The 20,970-nt window shown below is 61.9% G+C and overlaps 1 protein-coding gene across 1 annotated transcript in view; it reads left to right on the top strand.

The window, feature by feature from the left end:
• The first annotated feature begins 1,715 nt into the window (after positions 1-1,715).
• Positions 1,716-20,970, top strand: part of LOC114502535 (bifunctional heparan sulfate N-deacetylase/N-sulfotransferase 4) — a 77,786-nt gene continuing 58,531 nt past the window's right edge. The window contains exon 1 of the mRNA XM_028519523.2: positions 1,716-2,883. Within this exon, the coding sequence (XP_028375324.1) occupies positions 1,888-2,883 (996 nt within the window). The 5' untranslated portion in view covers positions 1,716-1,887. The remainder of the gene's footprint in view (positions 2,884-20,970) is intronic.

Here is a 20,970-nt window from a genome sequence, read left to right as displayed (position 1 = left end):
TGTTTAAAGGGAAGTGAGTTATGAAGCCCAGGGAAGGCTCCTGGAGAGCAGGTGATTACCTTAAAGAATTACCTTTGATAAAAGAGCATTAAGCAGTCCTTACCGTGGGAGTTAATCTTCTTTGGAAGTGAATGTGAAATCACCGGGGAGACTTTCAAACCGGCTCACACTGCCTCTCACAGGGAAAAGCCAGGTCCGTTTATATACCTGGACTCTGCTTTGTAGGTATTTAAAATTTTCAAGTCATGGACTTTTGAGTTGTTACAAAAATATTTTTTCAAAAATCTAGGACATAAACAAGTGTTATTTCAACTTATGGTTGAATTGTATCTAAATTACTATCTAGGGAAAGTGTATCTGATACATAAAAACATAAGATGGAAACAGTGACGTAATATAATGTTTAGTTATTCAATCTGATAATCTCTTAAACATGAACAGTCGTTAATCACTCAGACTCCTCAAATTCAAAAACAAAAGGCAGGGACGACGTGTCCACCGAGTGAGGAAACAGGCGCCTCACACAACAGGCCGATTCGTCTCCCTGCAGCACCGAACGCACCGCGGAAGGGCCACCCACCAGCAGCGGGAAGGTTCCGGTTGCTTTCCTGGGGGCGCTGACTCGGCAACCTGGGGACGGGAGGTTCCAGCAGTAGCTGGACACAGCCTTGAGAGGCACGAAGGGAAACAGAGAGGTGCAGAGAGGAGTTCGCTGGAAATCAGAGTCACCCGCGCCAAAACCAAAACAAAACGGATAACGGTGGAAGCCTTGTCCATTGGAGGCGCAGCGGTTGGGGGAAGGGGGTTCGGGCGGTCCCCACGCTGTTTTCTGCTGAACGAGGTGAATGACAGGGACAGAGGACCTCTGACCTCGGGGTGCAGCCCAACGGTGGAAAACCCGGGTTGAATCCGGGTCGCAGACGCGGCGGGGGTAAGGGGGAGCGGGGAGCATGGAGCGTGCTCTGGGAAAAGCTGGTCAGGGCTCTGTCCTCACCCGGGCCCCGGCCCGCAGTCGTCAGGGGACCCGAGGACGGCCACGCTGCTCTGCTCCTTCTCCCCCGCCTCCCCTCCCCTCGCTCCTCGGCCTGGGGGGCGGGTAGGAGAAGCCCCCCAGACTCCGGTCTGGGGGTCCCTCGGGAGGGGGGGCCACGTCACTCCGTCTGACCTCAGAACAGGGGCCAGGAAGGGGGGCAGCCTGTCGCTGCTGTCCCGGGCAGACACAGCCGCCCCTCCGCTTGGCCCTCCAGCCCCCCCACACACACCCGGCGGCCGGGCCCCGGGGGTGCGGAAGGGCCACGGGCCAGGGCGCGCCATCCGTGCAGCAGCGATGCACATTCCGCACGGAAGCTCGCGTTCTTGCCTCTTCTCTGAGATGACCGGTGTGAGAAACGGTCTGTGTAAAGAGATTGTGTGTACAAACATACACGCAAATACACATACACGTGTACGTGTGTGCGTCTTAGAAGAATCAAATAGGTCTCTGTATTCTCGAGAACACGGAAACACCTGCCACCCTCTTAAGCAGTAAAACGCAGATCACGCACATCCACATCAGGCTGCTGACGATTTTAGCAGATGGACCGCGCGGCAGCTCTCGTAGATCCGTAGGTTTCTCACCCACCAGCCGGTCTGCGCGCGGAGGGTTCTGGTCGCTCGTCTCAGAGGTGGCTGTCTCTCCTCCCCCCCAGGTCCCGAGGAAGGACGCACGCGGACCCTCCCCGGCCCTCCGCCCCCCAGCTCCAGCCGCCGCGAGCCCCCGACGCCGCGCACGGTCTGCCATGGTCACATGAGCCGCCGGGAAGCCGCGTTCGCACCGTCTCGGCCGGGTCCGCCGCGGCTCGTTAGCGGCGCAGACGGGGGGGAGCCCCCGGAGCGCGGCCGCGGAAGATGCACCTCCTCGGGCGGCTCCGCCGAAGCTTCCGAGCGCTGACCGTGCTCCTGGCCGCCTTCTGCCTGGCCAGCATCCTCGTCTCCGCCTACTTCCTCTACGCCGGCTACCGGCAGGCGGGGGCGCTGGTGGAAACGGCCGCCGCCGGCGGGGCGGGGTGCGGGGGCGCCAGGGCCCCGCCCGACCGGCCTGCGCCCCGGCCCGCGGGGCTGCGGACCGCCCGGCCGGCCGACGCGGCGCGCACGGACGCCACGGTGCTGCTGTTCGTGGAGAGCCAGTACTCGCAGCTGGGCCAGGACGTCGTGGCCATCCTGGAGTCCAGCCGCTTCCAGCACCACGTGGTCATCGCGCCCGGCAGGGGCGACATCCCGCCTCTCACCGAGGGCGGCAGAGGCAAGTTCGCCCTGGTGGTGTACGAAAACATCCTCAAGTACGCCGGCATGGACGCGTGGAGCCGCGAGCTCCTGGACAAGTACTGCGCGGAGTACGGCGTGGGCATCATCGGCTTCCACAAGGCCGCGGCGCACAGCGCGCCGCCCGCCCCGCTGCGCGGCTTCCCCCTGAGCCTGGCCAGCCCCCTGGCCCTGCGGGACTGCTTCGTCAGCCCGCGGGCGCCGCTGCTGCGCATCGCCAAGGCGCCCCGCGTGCACCAGGGCCCCCTGCCCGGGGAGGACTGGACCGCCTTCCAGTCCAACCACTCCACCTACCTGCCCGTGCTCCTGGCCGCGCCGCAGGCGGGGCGGGGCGCGCCCTCGCAGCCCGGCCAGCCGCTCCTGGCCACCGTCGTCCAGGACCTGGGGCTGCAGGACGGCGTCCAGCGCGTGCTCTTCGGGAACACCCTGAGCTTCTGGCTGCACAAGCTCATCTTCATCGACGCCGTGTCCTTCCTGACGGGGGGGAGGCTGGCCCTGTCCCTGGACAGGTACGTGCTGGTGGACATCGACGACATCTTCGTGGGCAAGGAGGGGACCCGCATGAACGTCAAGGACGTGAAGGTAAGAGCGTTGGGCAGGAGCATCGTCGTTTCTGTTTCGCTGGCTGGGTGGTGCCGCTCAGGTTTAGTGTTGGTACTGCAGGTTGCACACGGCTCCCCGTGTCAAGGAGCAGTAGGTGTGAGGGAAACGGTCGTGGAAGAAAGCCTCCCACTCAGGCGCACCAGCTGCTCACACACACACACCCGGAGGCTTTGAGGGCTAGAGTGCATCATCCCACAGGCAGCAGAGCTCGCCCTGCCTGCCTGGTCCCAGCCGGACCCCCCCACTAGACCCAGGGCGCGGCCCCCCAGCCGGGGCGTGGTGATGATGTGTGTGCCAGTGGGGCCCATGCGCCCCAGAACTCTGCCCCCAGACTGATGCCCTGCCCCGTGGGCTCTGACACTGGCGGTAAGTTCAGTGCAGAAATAGCCGGGACCTTCCTGGAACCTCAGGGCGGCCCAGCGTGGGGGGGTGGGAGCTGTCCTGGCACTGTTGTAGGTCTGGAGACGAGGACAGGCGGAGAGAGATTCACAGGCAGCACTGGGGCGAGACCCGGGCAGCTCCTGGCAGCCTGGGGACGAAGCACCATGATGCTCTGGCCAGTGGGCCGGGGTGGGGCTGGGGGCCCTTCCCTGCGGGGTCAGACCCACTGGGTGAGGAGCGCGCCGGCCGCGGTTGCTGGGACAGCGCGACGCCACAGCCACTCGCTGGCTCGGTGGGTGGCCCTGGGGCCGAGTCCCCCTCTTCCCACCCCGACACAATGCCCTCCCAGGCGCCTGCCCTGTCCTGTCCTGGGTGTAGCCGAATTCACTCCGTGGACACGCCGTTGCAGCAAAGACACATACATAAAAACAGCAGGACACAGTCTGAGGTTGTAGAGGGGTTGAGAAGGGTTGGGGTGTTTGCCTGCTGGTGGCCGGTTACCCCCCGGAGATGGAACCGTGACACTCACTTGGAAGCGCGGCGTGGTTCCCCGTCCCGAGGCCTGTGTCGCCACGGTAATGACACACGGTCACAGCCAGGGAAGACCGCTCGCTGCTTAGAGATCTCCACAGCACACGGGGACCGGTGGCCCCCCGTTCTAACGGGCCGTGAGTGGAGCTCTGTTTGGGGCCCTGCGCTGTCACTTTGGGCACAGGTGGGAGGGGCTAAGTGACCCCCCCCCCCACTCTTTTGTGTTTACTACTCACTGTGATCCTTTCAAATTCTAGTTTTGCTTTCATTTCAAAGGCACAGCTCGCAAAGCGGCCATGTGCCCCCCCCAGGTTCTGTGAGGGACTCCCACCCCAAAACCTGCACGAGGCCTGGCAGGCTCCGCCTCTCGGCTGGGGCCTGGGCTGTCCCCTGGGACTCAGGGGGTACTGGGCAGCCGGGACTCGGCCAGTCCAGGTGCCCTCGGTGGAAACACAAGCAGCCGCTCAGCACCATCTGTCCACATGACCCCCAAAGGTCAGCGGGGGCTCCCAGGCAGCCTGACCCCCAGAGCCTGACCCCCAGGGAGGACAGAGAACTGAAGCAGAACCAGGCGTGGGGCCGAGCCCCAGGCGGGGAAGGGTCGGGGCACGGTGTGCGTGTGTGCACGGATACAGTTCCATGCTCCACCCGCACACTCTCTGAAGAAAACCCTCCTTTTGGCCCCTGTGGTGGTGTCGCTGGTTCCCCTCAGGACCGCTGACCAGGGCCGGCCAGCAGCCTGACCGGCGCGGGGGCTGTGACCCTGGGGCACTCAGAGGTCAGTGTTAGAATTCCAGTCTCCTCTTGGCATTCAGTTTCTATTTTGACTTTGTTTCTTGGATAAAAGCGACTTTGTGGGAAAGAATCTGAGATCACGTGTCCTTCCTCCTCGGGCTGATTGTCTGGGGCTGTGCCGTCTCCCCACCAGGGCAGAGGAGGAGGGAGCTTGGTGACACCCCCCCAAGCCGGGCCTGGACCGGGGACACTCGCGTTTCATGCACTGACCCTCTGTGATCCAGCCCGACGCCCGAGCGGCTCACCCCGCACCCGAGGGCTCTGCACCTGGGGCGGCGGGCACCCACGGTTCCCAGGAGCGCAGGGGCCACCACGGTCCCGGGCAGCGTGCAGTGCCCCGCCCCCTCCCTGTGACGCAGGCCCTGCGGACAGCGGGGACACAGAACTGGTGACAGCGTTTCTTCTTGTAGGGAGCGGGGAGGTGGCCCGCAGTCTCTGGGCTGGTTCACGGAGGGGCCCCCCCGCACATACACGGTGGGGGGAGGTATGTGCTCGGTGGGGGGTGCGCCCCTCGGAGGTGCGGCTGGGAATGCCGCGCGGCGGGGAGTGTGGACTCCCTGCGCTGGTTGGACGGCGGGGAGACGAGGGGCGGGGACGGACGGAGGGCGGAGACGTGGGTCCTGTCCGTCAGAACAGCCGCTGCCATCAGGCAGACGCCCCGCGCCCCCCGGCGGTGTAAGCCAGAAGGGGACGTGGCCGGAACTGGGGTTGGAGGGACCCTCGCGGTCTGAACGGGGGGCGCTTCCGAGAAGGGCTGTTCGGGGACCGACTACGACGGTGTGGGCACCACAGGCACGACGTGTCTTTGTTTAAAAGCAGCGCTCGGTCGGCACGCTCGTGCGCACTGAGCCCTGCGCTCCTCGTTATCGGCACCGCGTCGCTTAGTGTTCGCGAGGACGCGGAGGCGCCGTCTGCGCGCGGAGTGAGCGAAACGAGGCTTCGCAACGTCAGGACGGACACTGAGCGGACCAGTGGCCGGGAAAGAGCGGCCCAGACCGCCCGTGCGGAGGGGCTCAGCCCCCTCCTCCTCGGAACCGGGCTTGGGTTGGGGCGGGAGTCTCGGCGCCGAAGCTTACTGGTGACCCTTGTCCATCCCCCCTGCGGGCCCCAGGGTGCGTGCAGACCCGTCCCCCTATCCGAGGCCACCACGGCCATAGTCCTGTGGGAGCCGGGGTGGGACAAGACGGGGACGCGGGGGACAGAAGCCAGCCTGGTGCGCTGACCCGCTGGGCTGGGGGCGGCAGGGGGGGAGGGGCAGCTGGGAGCCCGTGGGGGGGCGGGGCGGGCGGGCGCCGCTCCTTCCAGCCTGGACGTGCCGTTACCGCGCTCACAGCGCCGCGTGGGGCAGGGAGGGGGCTGAGCAGAGGGGGTCGGCGTGAGGTCTCACGTCGGCGGCGGGGAAACCGCCCGTCCGTCCACGTTTGCAGACCTGGGCAGAGGCGGCCGCCGGACCGAGGGGTCGCGGCCAGCGCCAGAGGGAAGTGAGTCGAAGAAGGAGGAGAGTGGGTGGAGCGCCCCGTTTTGGATACTCTGTTCCCTCCGAGGTCACGACAGGCTGACGTCGCGGGGAAGACCGCTGTCCGGCATTGCGGGAAGGAGACATGCGCCAGCCTGCCCTCCCCGCCCCCGTCACCAGGCAGGAACCCGGGAGCCCGGGAGCCTGGGCCAGCGCAGGCCGGCCTCCTCCTCCGTCCTCCATCCTCCGGGGAAGGGGTGAGGGAACCCTTGGGGGCGCAGCCTGCACTCAGGGGGCAGCGGAGAGGCCCAGGCACCCGTCCGGGATTCGGCTGCTCAGACCCTCCCTTCCTCCCGGTCCGCGCGCCCGGCCCACCCAGAGCCGCAGCGCGACCCCCTGCTAACGGGGCGGGCAGGGCGAGCCAGGTGCCCGCAACTCGGCGCCAGGAACAGTCCCAAAATCGGGGGCTGGGAGTGTCGAGAGAACAGGGAAGCTAAATGCCCATTGTTCAGTCGTGCCCAGAAATTCTGTGGGGAGAACTTCACTTTGTTTCCACGTGTCCGTTTTCCCGAGGGGGTTCCTGAGAACGCGCCTACTTTTCGCTGGAAACAAGGGCCGCGGAGGCACCTCCCACCGAACCCTGTCGTCGGGGTGTCCGCCCAGCGTCTGCGTGGTTTAACGCGTGTGTTTGAGCCAGACCCGGTACCGGCCGAGGGTCCTCTGCTCGGAATAATTTCACAGCTTTTTGTACACGGGCTGCATTTTACCTCAAGCACGGACATGCCCTGAGTTCATTTCCACCCCCACAGGCCGAGCGGGAAGGCCGGGGGAGCTCAGTGGGGCACCGGTCTGGGGGCAGCCGGGAGGAGCCCACAGCAGCTCCCCTGACGGGGTGGCAGGGGGAGAGGGCAGCTGCGGTCCGCCGGTGCGGATGGAGCCCTGGTCACTCTGGGAGAGAGCAGAGGGCAGAGCCTGCATCGCTAAAACCACCCACCCAGGCCGGCCAGGGCCAGGTCCAGGCAGGTGGGGCAGCGGCCTCTGCTGCCCTCCACCATCTCAGGGCTCCACCTCAACCCCCCCGGGACAGCCTTGGTCGGGGGGCAGGGGGCGCTTTTCCAGTGGTTGTGAATATTCTGTCATTGTCTAATGATACAAACAGTGATTGATTGATTGATTGATTAATCAACCAGTGAATTGTCTCAGGTTATGAAGAACCTCTTCACTCAGGGCTGCTGAGTGTGTGTCGTGCTGGTAACCCCCAGTAGAGTCCAAGGAAGGGGTCACCGCTCAAGAATCACCAAAAAGAAAATCAAAACCAAAGCGATGCCGGCTCCTCCGGTACTCCCTGTAGAAACGCACTGTGTTCTGAGACAATTGTGACCATCACGGAGACACTCGGGGCTACCGTACCGTCCAGACTAATTAAACGGTCATTATTGTCGTTGCGAAGTGCCATGCAGAGCGTCTGCGACGCTTTCTCGCCGAGGTTTCCTTTGGTTTCATATCACCACCGTCCCTCGTTAGCAGCTTTGCCGGCTGAATCCTGCTGTTCCCGGCCCGTGTCCTGCGGGCTCCGGGGTGTGTCTGGTAACAGAGTGTAACTCGGTGCCGTGGGCGGTGCTTTCAGTGCAGCCCCCCCCCCCCCATCGCAGTTTCTACGGGGGGGGGGGGCTCTCTCATCCAGGCCCCCCGGGAGGAGACAGAGTAGCAGCTGCGCCTTTTCTCGTCGATGAAGGGCAGCAGCGGCTCCCAGCTCAGAGCCTGCGGGGGTCGGGGGGGGGGGGGGCCCCCGCAGGCCACAAATAAGCCTTTGCCTCGATACATGGTAACGACACGAAGCGGCACAAGACCAATTATCCTGCTGAAAAAACACAGGCTCCACCAGCGGCTGATTTTTTTTCCAAAGCAGCAGCAGCAGCAGCAGCAGCGGAAGCTAAAATCAAATCCTCTTTCGGGGGGACGATCAGTCTTTTCCTTCGCGAGGCAGAGCCGCCGTTCTCTCCACGGAGAACACGGGCGAGGGGTTGGTTCTGTCCTGGGCTCGTGATCCTGCTTCCGGCAAATCTGATCTGTTGAACAGAAGCGGCTTGTTTTCCGGCATGAACGTGTGTTTCACCGAAGGAAAACAGACCATTGTCTCCGACGAACAAAGCACTTGAAGACCTCAGGTCTGAAGGGAGGCCTGGACCCGGTGCACCAGGCGCGAACCGCAAACTCGGGCGAGTCACCTGATCGCCGTCAGCCTCTCGTGTCCCCATTCGGGGGACGGGTCTGAGGACAGTGCCTGCCTGACGGGCCGCCACCACCGCGAAGATTAAACGGTCGGACCCACGAGTAACAACGAGACGCACACCTGACACTCCCTAACAACCAGCTGATCTGCGGGGAGCAGAGAGCTGAAAGGGCTCCTTGGATTTCTGTCAACCATTCGATCTCCACTTCTCACTGATTCCAAGCCGAGATTCGTACCCGGCGCCATTTTAACACCTCGGGCGTCGGGGCGTGTCTTCCCGTCGATAGCTTCTTAGGCTCTGCACAGTGCGGGGGTGCAGACCGAGCTCCCAGGCCCTTGTGTACCCCCCGAGTCCCTGGCCCAGATCCCTGGGCTGACACCCAGAGGCGCCCGCCCACCTCGTGCTGAGGCTCGGCCTGCGGGAGACAGCGCTGCCGGTCAGAGAGACCCCCGCCCCCTGCCAGACGGGTGCGTTCCCCTCACCGTGTGCCACCCGGCCGCAGGGCAGGTTCACTGCAGCTGTACGATCCACTCGGAGTGGCTGCAGACGCCTCTCGGGAGTCTATGGTGCATCGGGCCACAGCACACCCCTCTGAGTGGAGAAGTCCCCCGCCTCTGTCAACAGCGGAGCACAGAAGTGACCGTCGTCTCCGAAGCTCCCACTCCGCAGCTAAAGCTCTCGGTTAGGCGGCGCCGGGGGGGGGGAGGCACGTGTGGCCTGAGGCCGGCCCTCTCGGCAGGTGTTGACCCCACACGCCCGCCCAGGGGGCTGTGAGAGCCGTGCTGGACGGTCGGCCTTCAGGACAGGTTACCCTGCGGGACTGAAACCCTGTGCAACACTCTGGCCACCGCCTGCCCCCCCGACCCCTGCCCCCAGCAACGCCTGGCATCCGCCGCTCTGCGGGGTCTCCGAGTGTGGCTCTCTCACACTGGATTGCACGCATGAGGGAGGGCACTCAGTGTGCGTGTCTCCGTGTCGGGCTTGTTCCACCCCCTGAGCCCGGCGCCTGCAGGCCCCCACGCGGCTGCAAAGGACAGGGCCTCCTCCTCCTCTGAGGCCGGGGAGCACGTCACCGAGTGCACACGCCACGTTTTCCTCCCCCTCCCAGTGGTGACGGACGTCCGGGTGTTGTCGGGCCTCGTGGGCTGAGAACAGCGCTGCAGGGAAGGGGGCGTCTCTCGGGGACCCTGGCCCCAGCCCCTGTGGGCATGCACTCGGACGTGGCGCTGGGGCCATCGGGGGTTCTGTCGAGCTGGCCTTTAGGTCGGTTCAGTTTTGCCGTAAAATAAAAGACACGTTTTTCCTTCTCACTAACACTTGTATTGACAGAGGTGTTTTGGGGGTGTCAGCTGTCTCCCACGTGCTGGCACGCTGACTGTTCTCAGTCACTGCCTCCCTGGGCCGCTGTCCACGGCAGCGGGTCCGCCCGACCGGCAGCACTGTCCAGCGGGAAGCTTCACAAACCACCTCCGACCCACGGTCGGTCACAGCACCTTCTCCACACACGGCACTGGTGCTTCCATGCGTTTCAGTCGCATTTTTACCTTTCCTGAGATAATCCAGCACAATATGCCGACAATATTGCGTGTTTCCTTCCGTCTTCGATATTAACATGGCTACACAAAAATTCACCAATTTTGATGCTTTTTTAATGCACACTGATATGACAGCTGTCACAATACAATCTTTTTTTAAATATTTATTTTTAGAGAGGGAAGGAGGAGAAAGAGAGAAAGAGAGAGAGAAACATCAATGTGCGGTTGCTGGGGGCTGTGGCCTGCAACCCAGGCATGTGCCCTGACTGGGAATCGAACCTGTAACACTTTGGTTCGCAGCCCGAGCTCAATCCACTGAGCTACGCCAGCCAGGGCACAATACAATCTTAACAAAACTGTTTCAAATGAGGTTGAAGACAACTAAGCAATACTAGAACCATCATATGGAAAAAAAATGAGCTTTTTGCCAACCCAATATGTTAGTTTTTCAAGGACCCCCATTGTATGTCCATAATTGCTGTCAAACACACTGTTAGTAATCACACATTGAACTTAAAATATGTATTAAGATAGTTAAAATATTATGGTAATAATTATAAAGAAATTCTCATCTAAAACAGTGGAATCAATAGAATTTATGGAAAAGACATGAAAAAACACTGAATTAGCATAAACATAGAACTTTCAGAGTTGCAAAGCCACGCTCTCGTGGGTTGTCTGGGCATACAGCTGAAAACACCAGGCTCAGTGTGTCAAGCATTTTTTCCTTTGGTTCGAAACCTCGAGTGCATTACAAGTGAAATGTAATACAAGTGCTTCTACTTGCTTGCCAATAACTCTTGCAAAAGACGTTTTGTGAGGATCCTTGGTATTCAGAATGCTTTATGAGAGGCACGCGGCATGCCTGCTACACCTGTCTTCCTCTCTGAGGGGAGGCTGCCGTGAACCAGCCACGTTTGTGTAAAACGAAGAGAGACGGAAACAGGGTCGTCTTCTCCGGAGCCTTCGGTCGGCTCGCACGTCTGAGCCGTGTTTGTCCCCACCCCTCTGTCCAGGGGTGGGTGGGGGGGACCTAACTTCTCTTCTTGAAGGAACCGATTGATGGATGTGTGTGCTCACCCAGGTTATGGCGCTAATGCCAATGTTCACTTCTCTATTAATTTTACATGGGAATCGATCTCCATAAATACATGGTTTTCTGGTGCTTATTTTAACCTTGTTTATCATTGTCCATCAAATTGAATATTACAGAATAAGCCACGACACATGATAAACGTTTCAGATATGAGGTGAAATACATAAAAATTTCATAGACATTTTCCTGCTCACCATTCTGTTCCTGACAGCTGCATTTCACAAGTGAGAGGAATAGTTAAAACTTTCGGATTATTTCACAACTTCCAAATAGAGCAACATTCCAAAACCTTATTTCAGTGTATTCAATGAGAAATCACTTTAAAGTAGTAATTTGATAAAATTTGCCTGCCTTAGGTGTTTTAGTTTGCCTACCTGGTTTAGTTACTTTAAGGAACTCTCACTCTTGGCCCGCACCGACAGAAAAGGGAGCAGTTTGCTGTGTGGGGAAATGCGGGTGTGAAATCCGCTGCCAGAAACAGGTGTCGCCTGTCACTGCGTGGACCCACAGATGCGCGCCACCCCCCCCCGAACAGCCGTTGCCACGGGCCCGAGACAGCCGCCCAGTCACGCCCACACCCGGGACACGCGTGTTGCACTGTGCGCTGCGTTCCAGAGATTCTGTTCCTAGCCCGCACCAGTATTTTCAATGGACTTTTACTTTCTGAATGCTTAACTATTTTAAATTCAAGTTTGCTTTGGAGTTTCTCAGACTGTCGGCACTAGTTTATCGATTGCAGTTAAAGCCTCTCCAGGGGCCCCTCAGGATGAAGAATGAAGGGGGGTGTCCGTGGGCTCGCCCCTCGTCCGGCTGCCGGGAGGACGCCGCTGCCGGGTCTCGGACAGAGACTGCTCCCCGCGCTCGGGGAGGCCCCCGGAACCTCCGCGCGGTCCTGCGTGCAGGCGGAAGACAAGGGTCGCGGCTCTTTGCCTCGGAGAAGCCGGACCCCGAGCACGGGCGCCTGTGTGCCGCTCAAGGGCTCTTCCACCGCGTCAGCCACTCGTCCGCTCTGACTCCACGAAACCGTCTTTAAAAACAAAGGCACAGTGGGTCTCCGCTGCCTGCTGGGTGCGTGTGACTTGATGCCACGGCGTCCCCGCTGGTGCCCTTCCCGGGAGGAGCTCCTGGGGAGCCCAGTTTCTCTTCGCGACGCCGCCACTGAGGAAAGGAACCCACAGAAGTCCTGAAGTCCGAGCAGGCTCTGAAAACGCTCCCCTCGGACCGCGTCGCCCTCAGCACAGGGCAGGGCGACCAAGTCAGGGCTCTGCGCTCCGCTGTGGAGGACCGTGTCCTGACATCAACGTCCTGCACTATGAGAGAGAGAGAGAGAGAGAGAGAAGAACGGAGGGGGAGAGGCGACGTTAACCTGTGCTCTGAAACCCCAGAGCCACGTGGGGAGCTGAACGGCGCACACGGTTGTGTCCGGAGCGGGGAGCGCAGGACCCGGGAGGTCGGCTCCCTCGCCAGGAAGCGGGCCCATCCGAGAGCCGCTCACACCCCCCGGGGCCCTCACCAAAGGGTGCTGTCGGGGGCGCTTCGCCTTTCCAATCCAGTGCAAGGAGAAGCGCGCGGGGCAAGGACACGGTTTCACACCATTGACGTTGCTCCGACACTCGTCAGAAGTGGGGGCGCATGCAGCCCAGGTCGGGGGGCGGCTGCGAAAGACAGCCGAGTCGCTTCCTCAGCCGAGCGAGGGGACAGTGACGGCAGGAAGGGCCCTGTGAGCGGGCGCATGACCACGTCCATGCACAGACACGGACACATTTCCCCACTCGGAGGCCTCGTGTCACCAAGGCGTGCGTGACCTCCTTCTTTCTAAAGCCGTAAGACTTCAATCCCACCTCCCACATCCCGGAACTGTGACTAGTAACAGTCCTTTGGGGAGAAATATGCGCACCCAGGCTGGGAGACCTCCGTGCCCCCCACCACCCATGGGTGTCTGCTGCTGGGAGGACCCGCGGAGGTCAGGGACGCGGGACCCAGGCCCGATCGGGAAAGCATGGCCGATAGCTCTGTTCGACGTGTCACTGAAGGTGAGAGCCAAGCCTCTCGCAGCGTGACGTCAGCTCTGCGTGGGAACCAGGAGCCTGGCCCCCACCGGCCGGCCGAGGCAGCGTGAATGTGTCCACCCCTGGAGCATCCATCCCGCTCCGTGGGTCTCCCGCAGACCCGAGCTCTGAGCAGCGGGCCGAGGGGGTGCCTGCAGCCGCACCCGCAAGCAGGAAGTGCCCGGTCAGCAGGCGGGGCGTCCGAGAGAGTCGGGGGCTGCTCCCGCGGGGCTGGAAGGCCGGCTGCCACCCTCGTGGGGTGCTCTCCGAGCCACGGCGGCCAGTCACCCCCCGGAAGAGGCCCACCACGCTGTCCTTGGGGTCTGTCCTTGGGACGCACATTTAAGAAACATGTGCATTTGTGTTCTCACAGGAGGAAACGTGAAATCCGTGGGAGTGGGTGAGAAGATCCAACACGAAAGTGAGATGGTGGAAAAGGCCACTTCGTGGGGGGAGGGGGAGCAGCGGCCCCGCTAGTCAGGAAAGCCGGGTGCTGGTGCTGGCTGAGAACGTCAGGCACGGACCTCTCCCGTGGCGCTGCTGGGTCCCCGGGTCTCACCTGCAGACTGAGGGGAGCCCCCGGCGGTGCCGGGCCTGGCGACAGCCGCCTCCGAGTCTGCGGTGATGGCCTCGGTCGGGGGCAGCGCCGCTGTGCCGAGCCTGTTCCCTGTAACCTCAGTCTCAAACTTCATCCCGCAGGAAGGAAGACCTCCCGTTTCCTCCTCTGTTACCCCAACTCCGACAAGTGTCCCCTCTCTGTCCTCCAGCACATGGGAACTCTTCCCAGCTAAGCTCGCGCTCTCATGCTGCCTTCATGTCAGTCGGGACAGGAGTTCCGACTTCACTTTTCTGCCAGAGAGAGAAGCTGGGCTAGCACACGCATGTGCCTGTGTTCATGAGTGTGTCTGGATGAGCACGTGCCCTCACCGCTCCTCGTGACCGTGTTTCCCGGGTGTCTGTGGGGAAACATCGGGCCTGGGGCCAGGAGCCGAGACATCTCATAGGTACGCAAGGGGCTGTGTCAGGAGCCTGCAGAGGGAGGGGCTGACCTGGGACCCGGCGGGCGAGGGGACGGGGAGGGAGGACCCACTTCAGGTTGCAGCAGTTCTGAGCGGTTAGAGGGACTGAGGAGAAGCCCCTTGATGCAGGGATGCCCCCGGAGGCATCCTGGGTCTCGCGGGAAGAGCCCTGAGTTAGCACCAGCATGCCAGGGGAGCAGCCTGGCGTCCCAGGTGGAGGGGGACCCAGGGGACCCCGGGGCCACAGCGGGTCAGCCATCGACGCCCCCTAGCGGATCGGAAGAACGTGTGTGGGGGGGCCGTCCGTCAGCAAGGTGGCACCTGTGTATTTTCTCCCAGTCACTTCAAGGCTTGGGTCTTTCGAAGAAAGTAATCGAATTTTTAATCCTGCATATTTCCATTCACAGAATCTGAGCGATTCGGATGTGGTTGAGCTTGTTGGGGTGATCTGTCAATCCGAGTGTGAACCCCATTCATGTTGGGCCCCCTGCTCTGCACCCTGCAGCCACCGCCCACGGGGGCTGCACAGGCCAGGAAGGTGCGCCCCTCGTCCCCCGGCCGGGCCGGTGCCTCTGAGTAAGCGCAGTGGCCTGTGCGGGGGAGAGCTGCGCCCTCACACAGAGCATCGGAATAACCTACGGTTACATTGCAGCGTGGGATGTCTTTAAACAGACTGTAGAATAAAACATTCATCAATACGAAGAAATAAATGTATTAAAAATTGGAGATGCATGTAACTACTGAAAGTGGATAACACTTTACATTAAAAATAAACTTTTTCAGCAAGATCAGGCCCCTTGAAATCTCCACAAAGTCAAAAGATAACGCCGAGACGAAAACGAAAGGTAACGTAAATGGTGAGCAGACACTTGAACGTGACGTGTCACCCTTTGCTGGCGATCCGAGAAAGACAGGTTCAGGGGAAGCCTGTTTGCTCACACAAGTCTCAGAACCACAGCGTCAGGGGTCGTGACAGCTGAGGAAACCTGTGTTTCGGGAGACTGAAAAGGGTGTGGAGATTCACGATCCAACGAGTGAATTTGATTGTTTCCGGCCGAAGGTCGAGCTTCTCCGGCAGCGCCGTGTCTGCCTCTCGGGCGTGCGGTGAGGTGAGCCGCGGTCAGGAGACCGGAGGACACACGTGACCGTGAAAGTACGTAACATGTCCAAGATAATCGCATTGAACCTCCCTGTCCAACACGGAACATCACTATCATTTAATCATGCAGGCTGACGTAGTCTTACCTCTAATTCCTGGGAAGGACAGTCCGAGAAAGAGACGATACATTCTGTTAAACCTGGGACCGGCATTCCTGTCCGTCCTGCGGCGTCCGATGGAAGCTTCCCTCCCGCCCGTGTCCGGGGGAGGGCCGCCTGCGAGCCACCCGTGGGCTGGCGGAAGGGGGGGAGGCGAAGAGGCCCCTCGCCCGCCGGCGCTGCTGCTCTCTGGCCGAGTGCGGGGACGAAGCGCCTGCCCACTCCGGCGTCATCTCTGCTGGGCCGTTCCACCGGGGTTCTGGGACGCAGCCCCGTCCTGAGCGCAGGTTCGGGACCCGGGGCAGAGCCTTGCCTCTGGTCCTGAGCTAGTTCTCCTGCTCCCCACCTCATTTGGGGAGCCGCCCGGTGCAGAATTCCCCACTGGCGACCCAGAGTTCCACCGGGCGTGTTCCCGCGAAGGTCTCACCTAACAAGCACCAGGGCGTCAGGCTCCCACCTCCTTCCACCAGAGGCTGGCCTGCTCAGGGCTCTGCGGCCCCCAGCCCTGCACCCTGAGCCTCTCCAGTCCCGGGGCAGCTGGCCGGGTCCTGCCTCCAGGGACGGTCCCCTGCTGCCCATTTTCTCGCCGGTCCAGGCGTGCGATGGTCTCATCCTACCTCTCCTCCGTGGACCCGTCTCCCTTCGCTCCATCTAATTTCTCCTCCTGAAGGGTCGCTGCCCTGGGCCCCAGCTCAGCCCGTCGTTAATTTTCCTTCCCCTCCAGCTACGTGAGGGCAGTGGTGTCGGCAGCCACACGTGGGCCAAGGTGCCCCAAATCCGAGCCTGCACCCACCTCCCCTGAGGCCGGGCTCATGACCGACCACCTGCCAGGCGTCCCCCGACCGCTGTCTCTGGCAAGGGCCCCCCAGCGAGCTGCCCTCGGGAAGCGCTCCATCCCGAGTGTTTAAACTGATTGCTCCCTGGCAGCGAGTCTGCCAGCCGACATTCGCACCCAGAACCCGAGTCTGTTGGATGCTCCCCAGCACCTCGAACATCCGGCGGAAGCTAACGGCGGGTCGGGCTTCTGAAATGCCCCCAGCACTGTCTGCCTGCATCCACCTCCGCCACCAGCGTCTCCACGGGAACCAGCAGGAGGCCGCCTCTCTCACTCCCGGCTGCTGCTCCGAGCCCATGCAGGGGGGCTCTTACCTCAGTGCCGGCTGGGAGCGTGAAGTGCTCAAAAATGGCGCCCTAATTTTGTGAACTGGAGGGAAAACTCGGAATAGTCCTGCAGAGGTTTTACAGATAGGATGCATAAATAGCAAACTGAGAGAGAGACAAAGTTTGCACGTGGGGGGGGGGTGGATAAAGTGGGAGGGGGTTTAATGACCCACCCAGCACGACCCCTGGAGTCTTAGGGCTAATCTGGTGGTATTCAGAAAACGAAACAGAACACGAAGTACGACCCAATAAACACGCAGTAACTGACAGTGACCGTCCGTGATACTCACCGTAAAACAGACGCTGACGCGCCGACCCTGTAACCCAGACCCCACGCCCGTCGAAGCCAGGCGTCCCTGAGCCCGTTTTCACAACCAGCAGAATGTAGCGATTCCCCCCTTGTCGCTGACCCCCGGGAGCTTCCCCTTGCAAGCGGCCGGGCTGTCTGATGGGAACCTGACCAGCATCTTCGGCTGCCATGTCCTGGACTGGAGGTCGCGGGACTGGAGGTCGCGGCTTGGCGTTCCGTGGGTCATCGAGGGACCTTCACGTCCACGGGCTTTAAACACACACACTTCGCCTCCTCATGTTCCGGTGCGCCGGCGTCTGGTCCTCCTCCTTCATCAGCGGGTCTTGTGCTTGTTGTTCTAGCTAGTGTGTCGAGTTTACACGCTGTTTCCCCTTTATGTTGTGCGTTCCTCTCTCGGCAGATCCTCAACGCGTCTGCACCGCTTGTGGGTGGCCGTGCGTTTTGGGAAGCTGGGACTTCGTAACTTATACTCAAGTAAACGTGGAAAAAATCCCCTACACCCTGCAGGATCTGATTCATTAAATTTAAAAGTCACCAAATAGCATCCCTTTGGCGTGCAGGACACTGGTCCCCGCCGAGTGTGCCGGCGAGAGGGAGGGACGGGCAGGCGCCGCAGCAGCGCCCCCGCAGGGGTCAGCGCCGTCGGACCCCCACACAGATGTTAGCGATCGGCTCTGCATCGGGAGTCGAGCTGCACGTGCCCCCCCCCCACCCAGTTCTCTCTCTTGTTTAATTGTCTGTTTTCGGCGAGACCATTCTCAAAGTGTTAAGGAGAGCACAGCTTGTTCACAACTCTGCCCACACGGGAGCGACTCATTTGTCCAGAACAGACTTCTCCAGGGGCTCGTGAGGGGTGAACTCGGGGCGTTTCAGGGTTCCCCGCAGCCACCCTGACTGCGAGGCCCCACACGGGAGTGATTTGGTGAGGCGCCGACACAGCAGGGGCACGGCTGCGGCCGCCTCGCACACCCGCGGAGCTCCGAGGTGGGTGGGGGGCTGGCGGGCAAGTTCCGTCGGCCCGGAGAACTGCGCCCGTCAGACCCACGCAGGGCGGGGCCGGAGGACGGGGCTCTGTGCTGGCGCAGTGCCAGAGAGCACGTGGCCCGTGGACCCCGCGGAGCTGTGGCCTCCGACCTCCCACCACAGTCACGCGCTGTGACTGCCACTGACAGCCGTCAGGTGTCCGTGCAGACGGGAGGCGAGTCCAGCGGAGGCGGATGCAACAGCTGTGGGTCGCGGGGCACCACCTGGAGGGGCTCCCGGAGGGGCTCCGGGGTGAGTGAGGGTCGGGCCCAGGGAAGAGGAAGGTCTACACTGTTAACGAAGCGACTCGGTGAGCGCTCTCGCTGCACACCTGTCATGCAGACGAGGGAGCGGAGGGAGGGACAGACAAACTCCTGTCCTCGGCCCGCCCCCCACCAGACACGTGCAGGCACTCGGAAACGTCCGTAGAGTCAATGACACATTAAAAGCTGTAACCGTTCAACTCGATCAGATTAAACATCAGCAATTTAAAGTTAAAGGATCAAGTCCTTGTGGAAATTCTCCTGTCGCGGCAAGGCTGAAAAGTATTCACCCTGGTAAATCCAACTGTATTTCAGACTGATCGTCTGGTAATTAAACAGGTTGCCGCTTAATTTTCCTGTGAAAAAGGTTAAACTATTTCCCGCCTCTTCTCCAATCACCAATTTAGAAATAACCCTAGCAATTTTTTGCCCAATTAGCCCCGAAAAGGAGGAAATCTGCAGGGCTGAGGCAAAGCCGCCCACGCCCCGCGCGGCCCCTGGACTGACAGCGCGTCTGCCCCCGCGGAGCCGCTCTCCCCGCGGCGCTCCCCGCGCTCACCTGGGGCGCCGGCGGGGGCGGGGGCGGCTGTGCGTCCGGAGGGCAAACGGCGCCGGTCTCCTCCGCCTTCGGCTCAGAAAGCCGCCGCCCCCGGGTCCCCTGCACCGGGCGCGGCCCAGCTCCAGTTTGGACCAAACGTGACCCCCGCGCCAGGGGCGGAGCAGCGGGCCCGGCCGGAAACCGCCTGTCCTGCGTGCACGACCCCGCGGAGGAGCCTGATGCGCCCCCCCCCCCCGCCCCCGTGCCGGTCGTCGGCGAGCAGCGGAATGTGACGTGTGATCGTGATTTTAAAAAACCTCCAACTAGTTTTTCTGCTTTAACGGGCTGTGGCATTGCGTTAGCGCACGTTATTCTGCGGTTACGTTTTTGCATCATTTTACTCGTAGCCGCCGCCCCATGGAAATAAACGGGGCCTCGGGGCGGGGTCCTCAGAGGGCGGCCCCGCAGAGGCCGCTGCTTCATTCCCAGGGGCCGGGGCGCCGCCTGCGGAGGGGGGGCCAGCAGGAACCAGCAGGGCCTGGCCGCCCTCCGTCCAGGCCGCCGGCCGCCCCGGCTGCTGCCCGCCCAGCCCCTGCCGACACACGAGCAGGCGACGCCCACTCAAATGTCTGTGCCGGGTCGTCCTTTCTGGGAATGATGGCCACCGAGCTGCGTTGGCCCCACGCGGGGCCTTCATGGTGCCGTCAGCGGCGGCCACACCGGGGCGGACAGGGCGCCAGGTCCATCTCTTCTCTGACACCGAGGGATGGACGCGGGTCCGACCGCCCGCCCCGCTCCCACCCGCTGGCCCAGCCGCCTGGGGGCGCCTCGCGGTGCGCGCCCTGGGCCAGCGCCCCCGGCGGGCGGGAAGCCGCCACTCCGCAGAGGGGCCGGAGCACTGGGAACCAGGGTCGGAAGCCGGGCAGCGAGTCAACAGGTGTTTGTAAAAGCGCCCAGGAGAAGAGGACGGGCTAAAGGCTCGCTCACGGGCACCGGGCCCTAAACACAGCGTCGGTGAAGTTCCCGGGAGCACGGAGCGCTCGCTCCTCCGAGGTCAGACCCGGCCAGACTGCCCAGACTGGGAGCGAGGCCCGGCGGCCCTGAAAGTCGAGGTGGGAGTGGACGGCCGGGCTCCCCACACGGCAGCGCTTGGACCGGCCATCAGCTCTGTCAGGGGGCTGCTCTGCTGAGCCATGAGACCCCCGAGAGAGCCAGAGAGCCTGCGGGTCCCTCGGAGGAGACGGGCCACGTTGGAGACCCACCCAGACCTCACCCCCACTCAGGAGTGTGGTCCCGCTGCCGCCAGGACCAGGGAGACAGTGGTGGACCGGAGGTCAGTGAGCGCTCCGGGCAGGACACCGGAGACTCCGACGGCCTGGGGGGGGGGGAGGGGGGCAGGGAAGGCCCCGGGAAGATGCGGCTCCTCGAAGACGGGAGCGTGTAAAAAGTCAGGTGCAGAAAACTGGAAAAGGAGAAGGAGTTGTTGCATGGAAATGAGTGTCCTGCCGAGACCGAGACAGTGGGGACAGAGCGTTAGGTCTCCGCCTGGGGCAGCCCCGGGCTTGTTTCCCTTCACTTTCCCGTCTTCCTCAAATGACTGGCAGCCCCTTGGAGCCCGGGTTCACCACAGTCCCCGCCGCCGCCGCCGCGCCCTTGGAGAGGAGCGAGCACACCCCGGGGTCCTTGGTGTCCCTGTGATGCATCGTCGCGGGCTGATTGCTGCGGGGGTCTGGTTTCTGAGCGGACTGCTCAGCAGCGGCCACCCTCAGGAGGCAGTGTGTGAGAGTGAGAGGTTAAATTCCTCGGGAATCAGGCAAAATGTTAAAATGGAGGTCCTCGATTTTCCCGCGCCGTCTGTAATTTACTCCAATTAGCTTTGCCCTGATTTTGTCGTTCCTTCGGCTTAGGGTGACAGCCAAATCAACTCCCACTTGAAGCCAGATGAGGTGGCGTCCGTGCTGTTCGCCAGTGAACTGGGTTGATAAAATACAGCCTCGGAAAAGCACACGTTTTAATATTCCGAAACAACGTTATCACCCGTGTTGCTGGGTCACACACAACACAGAATGGCGGGCGTCCGTCCTGTGGGCAACAAAACCACAGGTGCACACTGACTCGCGGGTTTTAAACACGCCCAGAGAGCCGGCCACGTTGCTGCCGCGACTGGAAACAGGCGGGTCGGAAGGTACAGGTCTGTTCATCGCTGCCCTGCCCCGGCCCCCCGGCCCCCCGCCCCTGCCCCCCTGTGAGGGAGGACCTCACCGTGAGCACCCCTCACCCACCCCCTGACGCTCGGGCCCGCGCTCCGAGGACAAACCAGAGACTGTGCTGGGTGTGGCGACGCCACGGGAAGCACAGCCCACGCCGACGTGGCCCCCGGCAGGGCGTTCTCCGCGTCTTCCGTGGCCGTGACAGACGG

The sequence above is a fragment of the Phyllostomus discolor genome, chromosome 8, assembly GCF_004126475.2.
Source record: "Phyllostomus discolor isolate MPI-MPIP mPhyDis1 chromosome 8, mPhyDis1.pri.v3, whole genome shotgun sequence".
Taxonomy (NCBI): Eukaryota; Metazoa; Chordata; class Mammalia; order Chiroptera; family Phyllostomidae; genus Phyllostomus; species Phyllostomus discolor.
The sequence above is the reverse complement of the archived record's forward strand: the minus strand, read 5'-3'. Positions and strand labels throughout refer to the sequence as shown.